General features: G+C 43.0%; 1 protein-coding gene across 1 annotated transcript in view; it reads right to left on the bottom strand.

Annotated features, from left to right (window-relative positions):
• Positions 1-3,290: 3,290 nt before the first annotated feature.
• Positions 3,291-18,704, bottom strand: part of LOC103664855 (sperm flagellar protein 2) — a 179,746-nt gene continuing 164,332 nt past the window's right edge. The window contains 4 exon segments of the mRNA XM_040630627.1: positions 3,291-3,949; positions 9,707-9,829; positions 10,030-10,266; positions 16,392-16,571. Coding sequence (XP_040486561.1) covers positions 3,860-3,949; positions 9,707-9,829; positions 10,030-10,266; positions 16,392-16,571 — 630 coding nt within the window. The 3' untranslated portion in view covers positions 3,291-3,859.

Genomic DNA, 18,704 nt, shown 5'->3' on the forward strand with positions numbered 1-18,704 from the left:
TGCGGCCAAATGCCCCATCCAATGTCTGTATCCCATCCGCTCCCATTGTAATTCTCCCTTAGGGAGCCTTCGGCTGGCTCAGACAGGGTAACACCTAAGAGACAGCAGTATGGTATTGGGCTCTATGGGTAGGGCTTCTAGTGCAAGGAATAGGGGACGTTCAAACAGTGGGATAAGTCTAATCCAAGTGCTCTGAAGAAAGGTGTGATCCATACATAATGAAGACCAAGCTGAAAAGGCCCTTTGAGGAGATGGAAGTTGAGGTGGCAGAGCCGAGAAGTTGATTCAGTAGAGACAGAATTGCAGTTGGAGCAGGACAAGGGGTGAAGTTCGGCACTCCTGTCATGGCGACCAACTGTTCTGCCACGTGGTCCTCTGCCTCTGTCAGAATGCTTCTAGCAACAGGGAGCTAGCGGCTGCTGAAATCTGTCATGCTGCAACATTCACCACTAGGGTTGGTTTATCCCTGGGGACCGCAGAGAGTACTCCTCTGTCCCTTAAGTTGGAAGCTTCTCTACTCAAGCCTAAGGCTAAGGGATTCAAATTTCCTCACTTCTGAATAAAAAATCAGTTCCTCTGCCTATATAAACTCTGCATATATTAGAGTGTGTGACCATGAACTGCACACAGAATTGCAGCTGAGGTCTGACTACCACAGATCAGAGGAAAATCCACATGTCCCTTACAACCGCTAATGCTCTGAGGGCACTGGATTCGTTAGGGGCCACATCACACAGCAAATTAGTCAAATTGCTTTGAACAAAACCCTTTGTTTTTATTTTTAAACACAGCTAAGCCATACTTGCTCCATCCTGTGCTTGCGCGATTGGTTACTTGTGCACAAGCTGAGCAAACCGGGTAAGAGGGTGGCTTTTGGTGTTACTCTCGAGTTCCCAGTCTGTCCATTACTTACCAGCTGTGTGACTTGGGGCAAGTTAACCATCTCTCGGTCATTCTATGTAAATGGAAATCCTAAGAGTATCTACCTCACAGAGTGGTGAGAATTGACGGAGACAATGCTTGTAAAGCTCTCGGTGGAGTGCCGGCCTCATAGTAAACCCTCAAAACTAGCAGCTATTATTATCTATAGTCACTTCTTATTAGCCCCTTAACCTCGTTATTGGGTCCTCTTTCTGTTATTAAACATAATTTAATTCAAATCTCTCTCAACACTGTGTCACCCATAAGTATAACTCGCCTGGATCCTGTATCCCTTTTTGAACGTCTTCGTGGGTGTTTTGTATCACAGCGATCAGTAAGATAGACAGAGATAGTAGTTCCTGTGGGTAACAGCCCATTGAGGAAGAGGGATAACGAGTAATTTGTGTGGTGAATCTTTTGTGTCCCTCACTGGGTCTGAACTTAACTTGCCCTTGCACTCGTTCCGTATTTGTTGACTTTGCTCCCATGGATATTATGAACAATCCTGTAAAGCCCACGACGATACCCAGAAGAGAGCCACCAGGATAAGAGACTTCCATCTCACAAAGGCAGTAGCTGGAGGACATAGTAATATTTAGTGCAAAAGCAGCATCAGAATGATTTGAAGATGGTTAGGCATTTCCTAGAATTATAAGACTTGACAGGCCTTCAGGTTGATGAGTTCTAGCAGATTATTCCTTTGGGAGAATCCCATGCAGCCTCCAGTTTCAGTGTGAAGTTCCACACCTTGCCGGCCCCAGGACCCGTGTGGGAGAGCTCCTTTTACAGCTCTGGGTAATGTCCAGTCACAACATCTGCTTAATCTTGATGGTGATTAGGAGATTGTGACATGGTAGCAAATGCCCACCAGGGAGCCTTTTCATGTGGTGGTTGCCCTCCTACTGCTTGGATGAGTCAATGGGCCTCAGGAGGGAGATTCTGCAATGTCCTTATTTAACAATGTTGTGCAAGACTATTATGAGAGCAAGGGATACTGTTAGCTCTGCTTTTAATTTTTTTCTATTGCAAAGTAATGTTGCCTCGTCTTGCCCAGTCCTTGATGAAATGTGGATTAGTTTATTGCCTGTGTCCTCATCATGATATTTTATTTATTTGACTTCGATTTTCAGATATTCCCCTCCTCCTTTCTCTAGAATAACTAGAATTATCTGGTAATAACTAGAATTACATGCAAACCAGCTAAGTTGAATTTTGAAATCTCTGGCAGAGTTTCTTCTCTGTGCTTCTGGGTCACCATCCTCCATCATTTTGAAGACAGGGTTCTGGTAATGGAGCCCACAAGATGCAAATTAAAGAAATATGTCACTCTCCAGAAAGAGAATATAATTCTTACCAACAATAGAAATTGTCTTTGGATTGCTTGCTGTTTTAGTGATCAATCTAAACGTGGTATTTCCACACATTTTGCACAAATGTATCAATAGAACTTAAAGCTGGCTATGATTTTAGTCTTAGGTTCTGGAGCATAGTAATAAAGAAAATGCAAGAGAATCTCTGACTTCGTGGAACTTACAACCTAGTGGAGTGACAGACAAACAAAAGAGTAAACATGCTGTTTGTCAGATGTTGATAAGAACAATGGAAAAAAATTATGTTGTGTTGGGCTGTGGGTTATTTCTATTTTGTTATGTGTTGAGGGAAGGCCTTCCTGATAAAGTGTCACACAAACAGGTACCTAAAGGAAGTGAGGGGACAAGTCATGCCAGTATTTGGGAGAAAATCATTCCAGGCAGAGAAAAAAGCACGTGCAAAGGACCTGAGACAGAAGTGTGCAGGTATGTTTTAGGTACAACAAGGTGGATTTGTCACGTAAGTAGAGTGGGCAAGAGGCAAAATAGCAGGAGATGAGCTCAGAGAGGTAGCAAGGGGTAAGCTCAAGGTGAGAACTTGAGCTGGATGCTGCATGAGATGGGATGCCGATAGAGGGTTGGAGCAGAGGGGTGACATGACCCCATTGTATTATGAAAGTTTCCCCCTGTTGGCTTGGACAGGTTGAGTCTGCGATGACTATGAACTATCAATATGGTAATCAAATGGATAGTATGAGCGAAGTTTGGATTCCAGGGGTGATGGGAATAGAAATTTCAGTGTTAGCCTCTATAATACCAACAAAGTAATGGAAACGATGAGTCATCCAGGGATTGACTGTAGATGGAGGAGGCTGAGTGCTGAGGCCCTCCAACATTTGGAGGTTGAGTAAAAGAGAGGAGGATCCAGCAGCCAGAGAGCCTCAGAAGGAGCAGCCAGGGAGGGGATGGGGACCAAGCAGGGGTTTCACAGAAGGCCCACCACTGAGAATACGTTATCACTCACTTAAAAAGAAAACATTTTCTTGAGATAAGTATCACTGAATTTGAGCCATTAATTTATACAAGTAAAAAGATATAATTCTACAAATACATCCATCTATATGGGAAACATCGCCTTCTATTAGGAAAGGATCAGGAATAGAAGATAGGAGGTGGCTGTACCAGCAGCTGATGATGCAGCCTTCTTTCGGCGGGTGGGATGGAGCTTGCAATTCTACTGCAGGTGGAGCGAGAATGACAAAATGTACATATCAGTACTTCCCTGATGTGGAGCTCCGGGCAATTTTCACTATGTTCGCCCACTGTTTGCCTGCTTCTCATACGGACTTCTCATGACTTATGTGTGTGTTTATTTTTGAACATATTGTCTGATGCCGTCTATTTTCAGAATCACTTCAGAATGCATTCCTTCTTACTTTGGATCTTTGCTCTGTAATTAAGGTTTATTATAGAATATTCTCTGAGTTAAGGAAAGCCCCCTTTTCATTGCTCCTCATAACCTGGTAGGTCATTTCTATACTTACAATGACAACATATATGACCAACACCTTGTTTACATTGATGTTTGGAAGATTCGTTGTCAAATTATAAAAATCACACTCTTGTCTTCATTTCTTTTCCTCTGTAAGCCTTGAAGGAGATCTCTCTCCATCACTTCCTCATACGTGCTCACTCCTTTGGAGAATTATTTTAATATCCTAAGGGAAGAGATACAAAGAGACGTAACAAATATTAATAAGAGATTTAGGATTAATGATCATCTAATATATGGGAGTGATGAAACAGTAAATTGTTTTTATTTTTTTCTTTAAGAAAATGGTGCCCTATTTAGTTGCAATGTCACCCTGCAACTTACTGGCTGTACCCTTGGAACGATATCAAAGATCTTGGAGCCTTTGTTCTCTAATCTAATAATGAAAAGAATTGTCTTATTAGATTAAATAACATTTGTAAGAAGCAATTACACAGGGTTTGGCACATAATGAACAAGCCAAAGTGTTACTTCCCTATTAATGAATGAACAACTGTACTCATTTTGTATAAAAGAAAAATTCTAATTCCAAATCAATCGTGTCCACAGATTTGTAGAGTTTTAGACCAGCAGATCATTTGGAGGGGAGATTGTCTCATTTCTCCACGTTTTTTTAAATATTAGGACTAGAAGATCTGGTTTTCCTCCATTTAAAATACCAGCATCTTACGTTTTACATCACAGACATTGAAAAGATAAATTTAAAACATCATCAAAATGTAGAAGGGGTACAAACACACGTGGAAAATGTAGAATTATATATATATATATACAGTTTCTTTTTACCCCCCTACAAATTTAGGGAAATGTTTTAAGAACGTAAGTTTCTTTTCTTCAGAGCTGAGTTCCAAAGGTTTCGATTTGACTGAGGTCCTTTTACGCAAGAAGACATGAGTTAGTTCACTATCTGAGCTGACCCCTGCTGAGTGACACACACTGCTTATTATCAGTCACTACCAGGAATCACAGTGAATCATTTTCTTGTGAGATCTTGTTCTCTGAAAATACAGATTTCCTGCAGCCAGAGGTCAAACCTGAGTGAACTAAGTGAAAAAGAACAGCTGCTCACCATTGACCTTTCTGGTCCTACCCACCATAGTGTTCGTAACAGGTCTCCTTTGAATAGTGTACTTATGATAACTAATGCTGACTACTGAATGCTCACTTGGGGGTGAAGGAGTGAGCTGACCTGGAATCACCTGACACGGCAGCACGGACAGAATCATAAGCTCCAGATGTGTAAGTCAGCCCTGGGTAAGTTTGCTATTGAAGTCAGAGGCCATAATTTTCAGTAGCAGTTAATGGAGAGAAACCGAGAGAGTCTGGAAATGTTTGACATGGGTGCTCTGAAAACACAAACCACGGAACCGGGCACCATATTTTGTTACAGAGATAAAGGAGAAGGTTGGAGACTATTTTAGTCAGATACCCTGAAGGTACAGTGGGTTGAAAGTTCCTTCAAGTCACCCTTAATAATTCGTATTTTGTCCTCTTGTAATTAATTGTGTCCCAAATCCTGTGGGATTTGGATTTTCACACTAAAAGATTCATTATTGTGTTCTATTGAATGGAAACCTTAATTTCAAGGATATATGCTTGATTTACAGGTTTGCTAAAAATAATTTACATGTAGTCAGCATGTGTTCATTTTAAGAGACTACACTTATTAGGTTGGTAGAGAAAATCATGTGTTCACTTACATTTGGAAATATATTGGTCATGGGAAATTAATTGACTTTGCTCACTAACAACCCAGTTACAGTATCTTCATTGATCTTACCACATTTATTTAACCAAAGCATTTTCTTAATAATTTGGGAACATTACTTGAAATGACCTCTTTGTATAAGATCTATGAAAGTAGAAGTTAAATAAATGACACTAATTGAATGACTATAAAATCTAACACAAAATCTGGATTTTCCCCAGAGGTAGTGTGGTCACGTGGAGATTTCTGGGACACCAGTTTGGACTCTGTCATCATGGCATGCAACGATGAAAGCCTTTTTCTTTTTTTTCAAAGAGCAGACACTGAATTCAGGAGATGAAATGCCCCAGCTTATTTATTTCTCCACATATAATTTCACATGGCTCAGTAATATTTCCTGGGCAATGCAACTACCAGCAAACCAGTAATAGTAACAAGAGTAATAATAATCATAATGTCTAACATTTATTACTGGGTGCTTTCTAGCTGCCAAGCACTGATCCTTTAAGCACTTTATACGTACCAAATCATCTACTCCACACAAGAGCCCTATGAGAGTTTGTAACCCTATTCTACAGATGGGGAAACCAAGGCACCACGAGGTCACTGGCCCCAGGTCACAGAGTTTGTAGGTGTGAACCCAATCGGTGTGGCTCCTGGGCCCACTGTCTCAACCACAAAGTCGGGCCACCTCCCAATAGGAGCAAAAATAAAACATACGAAAATAATTACGAATACTCAGTTTTCTCAAACATAGATTTTAAAATATTGCTGCTTCCAAACACAAACCTTGTAAACATAGAGCTATCAGGCAACAACCTTCACTCCCCACTGTTTATAACAGCAAACAACATTTTAACCTGAAAAACCACATTCTAGCTTTTGCTCTACTTATCTTGAAAGATCTTCAAATAACATCACTGTGGTTAAAGTTCATTTTAAAATGCGATGTATTTACTCGCACATGGATATCTGGAGCAGAAATGGTGACAGGATGGCTTTGACAGAAACTGAGTCTTCAGAGATTTTTTTTTCCTTTCCTTTATTTTTATCTTTCTTTTCTTTTTTGTCTTTCTTTCTTTCTTTCTTTCTTTCTTTCTTTCTTTCTTTCTTTCTTTCTTTCTTTCTTCTTTCTTTTCTTTGCTTAGTGAAAATGAGAATAGAACTTCTTACTGGAAAGGGGAGCTCTTTCATTTTAGAATATCAGGCCTTAGGCTTTTTAGGTTATTGTCTCAGTTCTCTGATTCGCAGTTGTAGGAACGAGTCCCATTTATACAGTCCTCCGACCCCTTATGGATTCGAGATGGAGGGCCAGGGAGGAGAGGTGGCGGCCAGGAGGGAGGGAGCTGAAGCAGCCGACTCTGCAGAAGCACTCTGGCAATGAAGGAATAAATGGACAGACCGGATGGGTGACAGACAGGCTAATGGTCTTTCTGCTGTTGGAGCGTCAGATGGTGCTGGTCCCCGGAGGCTGGCTGACTGGAGGAGGTCAGACCCCCCACGCTGGCTGGCTCCAGCTGGAGGGACGCCGCACACCGAGGAGATCTGGGGAGTGTGCAGAGCTGGTGTCCGTAGTCAGTATGTCCAAGTGCTCCTGGGGAGAGCAGGCGGCAGCCCAGAATCCTGCCATGCTGGCTGCAGTCCTGTGCGGAGGGACCTACCGTCCAAAATGTCAGTAGCGGGGTGTACTGCGAGTTGATCAAATTCCTTCCAAAATGAGGGCAATACATAAGTGAAAAAGAGCCCCATGGACTCCAGCTTTCCCTAGGAGTCAGAATACCTTCTCAAGGTATTCTTTTCAAGGGGCTGCCTCTGGAAGGCAGTCATCCATTGGCTGTTTTCTTTTCTCAGGAAAGCGCTGAAGAGAATCTTCTCTGCAAGTTAATCATATTTAGTCTGGCCAGAGTAAAGACGTTCTCAAATTGCCTGGCTTTGTAAGGAGTTTTCCTCCCACTAGGGGAGGAAATAATTGTGGCATCGTTTTATGTTCCTACTGGTTCTTGGTAGTTAATGTAAGATAAATTCTAACATATGGCTCTGGAACATTCCTTATACAGGGTGACGCCGGCCCAAAGGAAAGCAAAAGGGGGGTAGATCCCCGCAACCGGCAACTCTCCCCCCGCAACCGGCAACTCTCCCCCCTCCTCCCTCACCCTCCTTTCTCCACCCCTTTGTCTAGTTCTGGTGTCCACTGTCCCCATGAATTCTAGGGTCACACTGACCTGTGCCCTCCTCCTCCTAAGTGGGGAAGAAGGCTGGTCTTTATTAATGAAAATATGTGATATAAGAAACTGGAAAGGGACATGTAACGCTCCAGTTTTGATACAAACATTTTTGATACTAATGATGTTTCCAGCGATTTTAGCCTATTTATATAAAGAGACACAACTTTTTTTTAAAGAGCCCTATTAAAGGTAGAGACCTAATGATATGATATGGTGAAGAGACAAACACTTCGGGATGAAGACGTTGATGTCACATCATGGCCCTGCTCAGAAGCCCTACCGGCTCCCCTTCCTCCCACGCAGTCCTGCATTCACGCTTTTGCACAGGCCTCTCCTTTTCCCTGTGATGCTGTCCTCAGTCCACCCCAACAGCAAATCCATGTCCACGTCCTCTCCTGTCCCTCCACTTTCAACAATCTTGGCCATCTTTGAAGATTCAGCTTCTGGAGAAAAAATGTCCTATGTTTTGAATCCCTATAATGTTGTGCTTGGGTGGCATACCATATATCATTCTCTGGTTATTTTCTTGCATGTAAAAATTCTCTTGCAAACGGAAGGGGAATTTGAGAACAGAAATTGAGCTTTGTACTCATTTTGTCTCTCATGGAAACTGACATTACCAGCCTCAGTAATAAGTGCTCAGTAGTGAAGAGTAATCGTAACAGCCATCATTTCTGCAGTATTTGCCAAGTGTCAGGAACCATGCCACGTGCTTCCTATGCACGATCTCATTTAATCCTCACCACAGTCCTTTGAATAGTAACGGCTGTTACTCCCATTTAACAGATGAGAAAGCTGGGATGAACAGAAAGTGAAAGTCAGGGATCTAGTTAGTACAGCTGAGATTCAGTCCCGTGACTTTCTGATTCCTGAGCCTGTGTTCCAAAATGCTCTAATCTCACTTCACTACTGGATGAGAGTCCGCTAGCTTGTTAGAATGAATTTCAGTGATTACCAACACAGGTAATACAATTTCTATGTAAAAAGATCAGCAATCTAGAACAAACCAATTCAGGGCTGTAGATATTCAAGTTGGAATAGTCTCATTTCTGGGCATAGAAGGTTATCACTGAGAAGTCAGGAGTAATACATCTTAGATGACCTTCATTTTATCAAAGTGAAAGTGGTTTTATCTTAAACTCAGCAAATCCCGTGTAGTCCAATAAACACCTAGCAGGAGCCAAATAAGGAGGTCTCATAGGGCTGAACTGGTGTGTAAGGGGCTGCACACTTACCCCACTGTGAAGGGGGGCAAGCGCACAACCTGCCTGCCTCAGCCCTTGCTGTTGGAGACCAGGCACCACCACTGCGGTGACCGTTCAGAACGTGGGGTACAGAACGGCTGCTTACTGTGAGCTCTGGAGTGCAGCTCTTCTTTTCTTCCTTCCCTCCTTCTGAGTTGGTCCAGTCTCGCTGGGTTTTGTCCTCAGTTTCTCCATCTTACATAGTATTTCCCTGATGGAACTGGCACCCGGTCTTTTGCGTGCACTCTCGCCATATGCACAACACATAGATTGTGGGCTGTGATTAGAGTGCAATGACTATGCTGGCACTTGGTTGGGTGTCATGGTCTCCTTAGTTCTCTTTGGCAAAGGGGGATTCTATTCTCCATACCCTTCAGTCATAGGCCAGTCATTAGATGCCTGGAATGATCCGGAACACTAATACTGCCACTCACCCAGCTTTAATCTCATCTCCTCCAGCTTTCTGTCTTAGGTCCAAAGTAGCCCCATGCCTGATGAGGCAGTTCCATAATGCTGACGGTATCGTCCACAGTACTGCCAGCTCCTCTCCTGTCGCTGACCTTGCTGCCCTCCGGGTATCACGGGCTGGCCTGTCTGAGCTGATGCTGTTACCAGCTTAACTTCTCCTGACCCTGGTTTGGCCGACTCCAGCTTCCCCCCCCATCTCTGTAATCCACATTGGAGATGTCCCACCATGTCCCGATCCTGAGCTCAACTGAATTAGGACACTTTTGGGGAATACTCACAGGGATTTTATAGTCTGAATAATTTGAAATCAGATCTTGAATAAAAGGATGCTTTAAAAGAACAGCAACTTCAACTGGCTCCAGATTCTTGGCACCAAGGTCTCGAAATACTTTTATGAAGTTCTTTCAAGAAGAAAAAAAAAATGAAGTTAATTAACTTTATAGTCCCGCAGATGTTAAAAACTGATTTTACTTAATAAAGGAATTTGCCATAATTTCTATACCATGATACATTTGAGAGTACTTCCATGAAACTATGCTAAAACTTGAGGGTAACTTTTCTTATGTACAGGTCACCCCTTTAATGAAAGACTCTGACCAACCTCTGTGTAAGCATTCTCCATCTGCAGGTGGCTGGCAAATCTGTTAGCATCCTGTACTTCCTTTCCTCCTTGGAATACTTTGAGTAGTCTTTCCATGGAAATCTTTTCAGTGTTGGCGTTCTCCGGGATTTCTTCCTTTCCCTCCCCGTCTTCTCTTAGTTCCCTTTCCTCACTCACAAAGTTTCCCTCGAGTTCGGGATATTCCTCAACCGGACTCGCGTCAGTCAAGGTGGAGGTCTGTGTGATGAAATGAGGAGACTATGAAGTCGGACTGAAGTCTTTCCAGGAATGGAGACGTTGAGAACACAGCAATGTTGCCACATACTTTTCATGCAGTGAAAGGATGGTGCCTCCCACCACCTAGCCAAACAAAGTATCGAAGAGAATGGGCTAGCTGCACTGGATATCACATCAAGATTCTAGACTAACTCTGCCTGTGGATTACAGATGCCTTGTGTGGGGTGTGTCTTACTTACGTCCATACATGCTTCGGCTTACCGCATGCCAGGCGCCTCGGATTCCTCCATAAATGGATACTGGAGTGAATTAGTGTAACTGGTGTCAGACTTCTGTACGTGAAGGTAAATTTTTAAAGGATTTGCTTTGGAAATTGACTATAGTTGAGAGGTTATGGCAAGTTAGTTACTTAAGCTTGATAGATTCTAAGAGCTTTAGAAATGTTTGTTTTAATACTGGAGGTTAAACCCAACTAAACATTGGAAGGCAAGATAGAAAACAAATTGAATGTGGAAAGTCAGGTGGGATTGTCATGGCTGCTTCTTGAAATGTGTCCAAAAGCCATGAAGTCAGGCACTGACCCTGTGAGTATGGGAAAGAGTACGTTGTTTCTGATGTAATTTCGTATTTATCAAACGCCTGAAAAATAGTCCTGCCTGTTGACCCTGTAATTACAAATCTAGTGTGCACAAAGACTTTTGTATATGGATGTTTGTTCAGTGTTACAGCAAACACAAAAAAGCTGCAATTCCAAAAATGGGAAGTGGTGACATAAATTACTGTGTATTTCTGTGATGGAATACTATACTGCCATGAAAAGTGTGGTTTAGAAGACTACCTAGTGAACTGAGAAAACACTCATAGAATAAGTGCAAAAAGAAGACAAAAGAAAATAATAAATACACAAGAATCCCATTTTCTTATATATCTATGCTTGTTAGTGAATGAAAGAAAGACACAGTAAAGAGTTAACGATGGTTACCTTCGGGTGGTAGTGGAACAGGTGATTTCTTTTTCACTTAATTTTGTACTTTCCAAAAACTCTACATATTTGTATTTGTTGTATTTACTGTAATAAATGTGTCTATGTGTGTGTGTGTTGTCTCATGATGAGATAATTGATATTTGATGATTTGCCATAGAAAAATGGGTGTTTTTAGAATGTCGTTGGGTCAGATGTCAGAAAACACCCAAATATTGGTTCTCCTTTATCCCAAGAAGGGAAAAATGCTAAATTTAGGCTTTAAATAAAAGTAGGGATCCAATGTCTATAAATATTCGCTTCAGTAGAAGTATTAAGTGCAAGTGAATTAATCATGCAAATTCTTTCCAAACAGTTACAAAAGTCCCAGGTATAAAAAGGATTATGGTACAGCAGCAAATTAAGCCTCTGATAGTTGCCAGTCCCTTTAGGAGATTTGTAGGGGCCGTAAGCAGTGTAACGAAGATGGGTTCCATTTGCCTTAGCTCTGTATGGGTTGGGTTTCTGTATCCTCTGGTATACAAGGAAATTGGAAATTTAATCTAATCTAAGAGAAAGAGAGAGAGAGCGAGAGAATGCTTTATCAGGTGAAGATTTTGGAATTAAGTATACATCTATCTATCTATCCATTCAACTTCTTCTCTATTTTAAACGATTGAAATATTACAGTGCAGAAATGTGAAACTGGCCTCTTTGTGTCCACCTGGGAAGCTCGGGGATCATCACACTGGCTACCTATCCATAGTTTTCCAGGGCATTAGAACATTTAGTATAATGAAATGAACACAGTCCGGATGTAAAACATCTTGCCGAGTTGTGCAGGATGAATGGATTGCTATTGCGACTGCAGTATAAACGCTGCGTGGGCATGATGATAAGGACAGAACCTGCGGGTGAGCAAATGACTAGTCAGATTCCAAGAGCAGGGGACACCTGAATTAAACAGAGAAAGAGCCTCACGTCTCTGCACTATTTCCATGATTAGAGAGGGACTCACTTTTCAGAGGCCTGATAGAATCATCATGGGACAAAAGAATCGTTACCAAAAGGCTACGATTTAAACATTTGAAATTTTAATGAAAAATCCGTATTAATATTAAAGGATGCTTTTGCCATTTTTGCCATTTTTGCTCTCCATAGGGTTGAGACAGAATAGACTTAGCGGTTCAGTGAGAGGGCAGGGAGAGAGGGGAAGCTGAGATGGGAACCAAAGGAGCCAGATCAGCGTCCTGGTGAGACTGTGGAGGGTGCAAGAGAAGAGGCTCTCTCCAACAGACATCTCTGAAAGACCACAATTTTGAATGTGGGTGTATGAGCAAAACTGGTGACGCCAGTTTGAAGAAAAGTCAGTGCTTCTGAATGAGCAATTACTAGTGGCATCAAAACTCTGTGTGAGTCACGTTAACATCTGAGCAGCAGGACAGACTGTGGCTTTAGCAAACACGATGTCACACTCAGTTACCTCTCGGAGGCTCAAGATCTCCCAACAAATGTGTCCCCGGAATGGTGCCTGGCCATGCATTTCTATCATTCAATCAGTTCAGTCCCACATCTCAGAGGCAGAACAAAAGGTCAGTCCTTGGGACTAATATGGGCAAAGGGTCAAAAGAGTAAGACGGAATGAAAATTTATCTATTTCAAACCCCAGCATCTCAAATGCTCTGCTAAGATGCTTTAACAAGCTCTTCAAAATGTGGGAGTTTCAAGCTTACAATTTACTGAATTCCTACACCATAACCCCATACCACGCAGGCCAGAATGAACCATTTCCCCAAATGTCAACTTATTTAGAGCTTCACTAGGACTAGTGCATACTCATGAATGCTTCGCTCTTGAGTTTCTTTTAAATTACTCGAGGAGCCATGGATTTGAACAGAAGGTCTGTGCCACATTGAGTATAACAGCATGAGTCACAGAAATGGAGTAAGGAAGAATGAACTATTGGGGAGATTTCCAGTTGTTTATGCGGAAAGCAAAAGCAGAGATCTGATTTAATGTCTTGGGAGTGAATGTGGACCTGTCGGAGGCGTTATTTCTGAGCAGGCTCATTCTGGCTTCCTGGGAAGAGGTTGCCCAGGAAACTAGAACACAGCTGGAAAGGGCACAGTAACAGAGTAGCATAATTGGAGGCAGTATAGTAAGAATAAGGGGTGAGCAAGAATGAGGGAGGGGGGTGGATCCTGAATTTCAAAAGCTCAAGCTCCTAAGATTCACCCAGAGCCAGGAACAGGCCTCTGTGTGTGGTGCGTCACGGGCGTGCTCTTTGCCCCCCTGCCCCTCAGCCTAGTTCCATCTGTGTGGTGCAGTGGTTATGGGGCAGTTCCTGTGCAGTGTCCTTGGACCTCAGAAGAGCTCTGGAGAGAAGCACTCCAGGGCTTGCTTCCCCTGTGGGACACTAGCTTCTGTGAACGAGCGGGTTAGGGACAGAGGGGATGCAGAGCCTTCCTGTGCTTGCTGGCCTGGCTGCTACTCACCCAGGTAGCTGTCTGTTGCTATAGCAACAATTCTAGCACATGCTTCATTTTTTCCTGGACTTTCCAGCTCGTTGCAGCCTCCTGGATCCACTATTGCCTCCGCTGGGAATGTCTGCTCTCCTCCTACCTACCTTGGAAACAGGATTCCATTCCTCTCCCCTCTCTCTTCTTCCCTTCTTTTCCGCTGTGTTTGCAAACACTAATTGAACACTTGCTATGTGGCAGCTAACATGGTGTCCCGAACTCAACGTAGAAATAATTTAGCAGTAGGATTCAACAGACAGACAAACCGCTGCCTGAATTACAACTCTTCTTACTTCCCTCCTTTGCCCCACTACAGTCTGCTCTCAACACTGCAGCCAGAGAGATCGCCATACATTTTAAGTCAGATGGCTCTGTTCCAGTAACTTCTCATCTCGTCTCTTGTGAGAGTCAAAGCCAAGGTCCTTACAGTGGCCCTCAGGGCCCTCTCCCCTCACTTTTTGTTCTTACTACTCTCCTCCAGCTCACTCCTCTCCAACTACAATGGGTGGTCTTTAGAATTAGGGCTTTGGCATCCACTGCTGTCTTTACTTAGAATTGCAATTACCTTGCTGTTGTTCCCAGCATTGCGACCCGCCCCAACTCCTGTATTTTTCCCTATAATCTTTTTTTTCTCTAGCATTTTTTATGATATGATGTAGTCTATATGTTACTTATTTTATCCCCAGGTCAAGGGTGGTTTCCAGTTCGCAGGAAAGCTGGATAAATATTTGTTGAATAAATGCATGTATGCATGCAGTGGTACTCAGCCCTGCCGGGGAGGGTCTGAATATAAGGGGGCTCAGTTGACAGCGCTCAGTGTTGCTCTTGAGGGGGGGAGTCTTCATGAATCATCTGGTGGTTGAAAAAGGTCTTGGATACCGGGAAGGCCTTGGACCCTTCAGGATGAGATGAAGGTATTCCAGATGGAAGCAATAGCAAAAACGATGATAGGGAAGTGGGAAAGAAGAAGGCATAAACACTGCTTTTGATCACTAAGGCCCTGTGTTAATCTGTCCTTTATACTGTGTTCCGTCCATGTTTGGGACATTATTCGCCCATTCTTTTCTGCACGGATGGGGCAATTAGACAGAGTCCCTTCAGGGGAGCAAATCTGGCATCTTCTGTATTCCTTGTGGATCACAGGGCTATGCAGATGGCATGATTTACAAAGTTAATTAATTAATTAACTGACTCAATGAAATTTTTGCTGAGCTTTGTGCCAGTAATTTGGGTTCAAGGTTATGGCAGGTTCAGAACAAAACAGATGGCTCCTCCCTGACCTCAGGGTGCTTAAAGTCTAGAAAAGAAGCTGATCTGAAGAAGTAGTTACTATGAGGAGTACCTTGAAAGAAGCACAGAATGTACTAGAAACATATGGCAGGGGGTGCCTGACATCATCTGAGGTCAGGAAAGCTGTTCTGGAGGACAGACATTTGACTGAGACCTCCTGGCAGGCCATGATCCATGCGAGTTAGCTCGGGGAGGCCCAACGTATAGGGGGACACAGGAACATCAGTGGGGAAGTGGCAAATTCAGTCCCAACAAAGGCAGTTCAAATCTTAACGCCTTATTTACTTGGGAAAACTGAAACTGGCCTTCCACTGTTTAAGACAGAATTCTGGAGTGAAACAAACACTTCTTGCTGTACTTTCTGTCACTGTGTGAGTGTTGAAGGGTCAAAAAGCCCTGAGTGGTCAGCTTACTGGGCACCTGCCTGACCTCACTCTGGCCCTGATGGGAGGGGAAGGACATCTCTCGTGCAGTTGCTCAGGGCCAAGATTTAGATCTAAGAGGGTCTATTTCTTCGCATATGTGAAAGCTGTCACAGAAACTTCCCCTACTTTTTTTTTTTTAAGGGAACCCAGCATACTCTGTTTTGACAGACATGTATGAAAGGCAAACAAGTGTGGCTCGGACATCTGCAGAGTTTGGATTGGGCAGTACCTGTCTCTCCTCCGTGTCCATAAAAGGAAAAAGCGTTCCATTACAAGGACCACAGCTCTGTCCCCAAAAAGTCAGGGGAATGCTAAGAGTCATGCAAATGGGTACCTAGTAAGTACATGGGTAGTTAGCCCTCTGTTCTGGGGCTTTTCCATCCCCCAAAAAGCTAGGGAATGCCAATCCTTTAGAAATCTGAAAGGGAATGTGAGGTTTTATTAGCTATGAAGCTTCTTTGTCTTTGGATGCCGGAGATACAAGGGACCTGTGGATTTCAGGTGGCTGGGCTTTGGCCTGAAACACTATCAAGTGTCACATATATGTGGGATCTGACGCTTGAACTTGTTTTACGTACAATTTCCACACAGGATGACAGATAGATTGGATTGATACCCATTTCTTTTTCATTTATAAGGATCGGCACTTCATGTCAAATGAAGGCTGTCCTTTACAGAACAAACTTGGATTCCACCAAGAAACTTGGAGCAAATTTTGATTTTACTACAAAGGTATTTTTTTGGATAGTGGGTCTCTAGTTCTTAATCGAATTGAGTAAAGCTTTATTGAATACCTACTATGTGTAAAGTGCTGTGTTAGGTACCCCGAAAAACAGAGCTGAAACAAACGGATTCTGTTGTTAGAAGTTTAGGATCTTCCGGCATCCCCCTGGAGACCCCAATGCTAGTCCATTTCTGGAACACAATTACCTTTTCTGTAATAACAGGAGTTGTTTCGATTGGGTGGAAGACATGAGTCCCGATGGCCACACTGAGGGCCCTGTAGACGCCTTCCACAGCATCTGGATCACAAGCAAAGTAAAGCAGCATCTGCGTGTAGTCAAGTTGAGGTGGATCCTTCTCAGGGTCAGCAAATAGCCTAAAGAAAAACTGTCGCACAAAAAGAATGTCAATCAAAGATAAAAGATTTAAAATGGGTACACAGTAGGTGGCCAGGCAACGAAGGATCCTTCCAGGTACTTTGGAATAAGGCCACTTTCTGAGGATTGAATCAGTAAACATAATATACAATGAATGGTATTCACTGAAGAGTATGCTAAGTTAAAAAACAGAGTAAGTAAGGTTCAAAATTCTAATGTTAAAGAAAATTGTACGCTAATCAATGGTATCAACATATTTAGGAAAGAATATGCTAATAAAGGTGGTGGGGCTACATTTTAAGCAGGAAAAGGGAGGCACAGTGCAAGGCCCCATCTGTCTATCCTTATCACCACTCTGACAACCTGGGCTCTGACTCACAAATATAGAGCTTCCAGGAGGCATCCCTGTGGGGGGTGGAGACAGGGGGAAATGTTGCCCAAAGTCATGGGGGTCTAACCATTGAAATCTTTCAACGGGCCAACACCGCTCTGAGCTCCATACTTCACCTGTTGACAGTAACGTGACTTTCCATGGTGGATGCACGCTGGGGAAGAGAGTGCGCTAATCACCGCATATCGGGTTTTTGGGCAATCTCTCTCTCACTCTAGAAGACTGCACTGCAAGTCAGCTCCATTTGCAGTGTGCTGTGCATCTGGCAGTGGGAGAAGTTAGTGCATGGGAATCCAATACCCCCTGGGGCCGGACAAAGCAGCTCAAACCCTGGGACTCACAGGTCACACCTAAGCACCTAACCAGCTCCATGGCCCTGCTTGAAGAGGAGACCAGCTTCCCTCATGAGCTTGATGAAGTAGATGGTTTTGGAATGGTGTAAGGTTCTGCACGTATGGCAAATCTTAGGTGATTCTAATGTCACTGGTCCTGGCTTCCGCTTTGAGAAGCAAGTGCCCAAATGCCTAGATCCATAGATACCAAGCTATTCTCTATTACCCACGATCCTTACAACTATGAACAAATTTAGTTAGACACTTGGGAGAGTAAGTTTCTGCTACTTGACAAATTCAATAAAAATTTAAATAATAATCACTTTGATAGGAGACTACATAAAATCTATTATGCTGCAAAGCAGGAAAGAGTCTTAGAGGTCAGTGGAATCTGCAAGTTCATTCATTCAGTCAGTTTATCAAAGTTAATGGAGTTGTACGTCTGTTGTAAGCCAGGCACAGAGCTACCCTGAGATTCTTAAAAACGCTCTTCGACAGTAAGGCATCCTTTGATTTTTTTTTATGATCCAGCTGGTGGGTTCCTTCAGGACTTTGTGTTTTCTTTGTCCCCTCTTGCCTCTCAGTTACTTCAGGGATTGCCAGCAGGACTAGGAGTAGGAGGGAGACTAACACTAACAGATAACCACTGCAGGGTCCCGGAGGGCCTAGCTTCCATTTCTTTCACAGGAGTTGTTGAACTTCATTACGATTTCCACTGAACTGCTCTTATGAATGTTATGCAGGCGCAATACATCATTATTTCCCTTAACAAAGCAACTAAATAATCTATCTTGAAAAAAAGATGTGCAAAAATGAAATAAGCTGATAGGTGCACTCTTTCTGTAATTATACAGGCTTGATTTTAAGTCAATGGAAAGAGCATTCATAAAAGGTAAGGCTTGCCGTGTTCCTAAGATCATTTGAAATATTGTAGTAGGCAGAATTCTCAGAAAGTTTCAAAGGTTCCCACCCCCCTGGCATATATATCTTGTATAATCTCCTCTCCTTGTGTGTGGGTAGGGCTTGTGACTGTGATGGGAAAGCCATTCCCATGAGTAGGTCACCTTATATAGCAAAGGTAAAGAGATTTTGCAGATGTAATTAAAGTCTTTTATCAGTTGATTTCGAGTTAATCAAAATGAAGCCTACCCTTGGGCCTGACCTAATCAGGAGAACGCTTTTAAAAAGGACCCAGAACTTAGGGAGAGATTTAAAGCCAGAGAGATGCTTTCCTTCTAGCCATGAAAAATCAAACTGTCCAGTTGTGGAGAGGGTCAAGTGGCAGGGAACAACAGGCAGCCTCTCACGGCTGAAGGTCTCCATCCTACAACTGCATGGATCTGAATCCTGCCAGTAATCCATCTTGGAAGCCAGTCTTGGAACCAATCTCGGAATTGGCCTCGGATGAGATTGCAATTGC

The sequence above is a fragment of the Ursus maritimus genome, unplaced genomic scaffold (assembly GCF_017311325.1).
Source record: "Ursus maritimus isolate PB19 unplaced genomic scaffold, ASM1731132v1 scaffold_15, whole genome shotgun sequence".
NCBI lineage: Eukaryota > Metazoa > Chordata > Mammalia > Carnivora > Ursidae > Ursus > Ursus maritimus.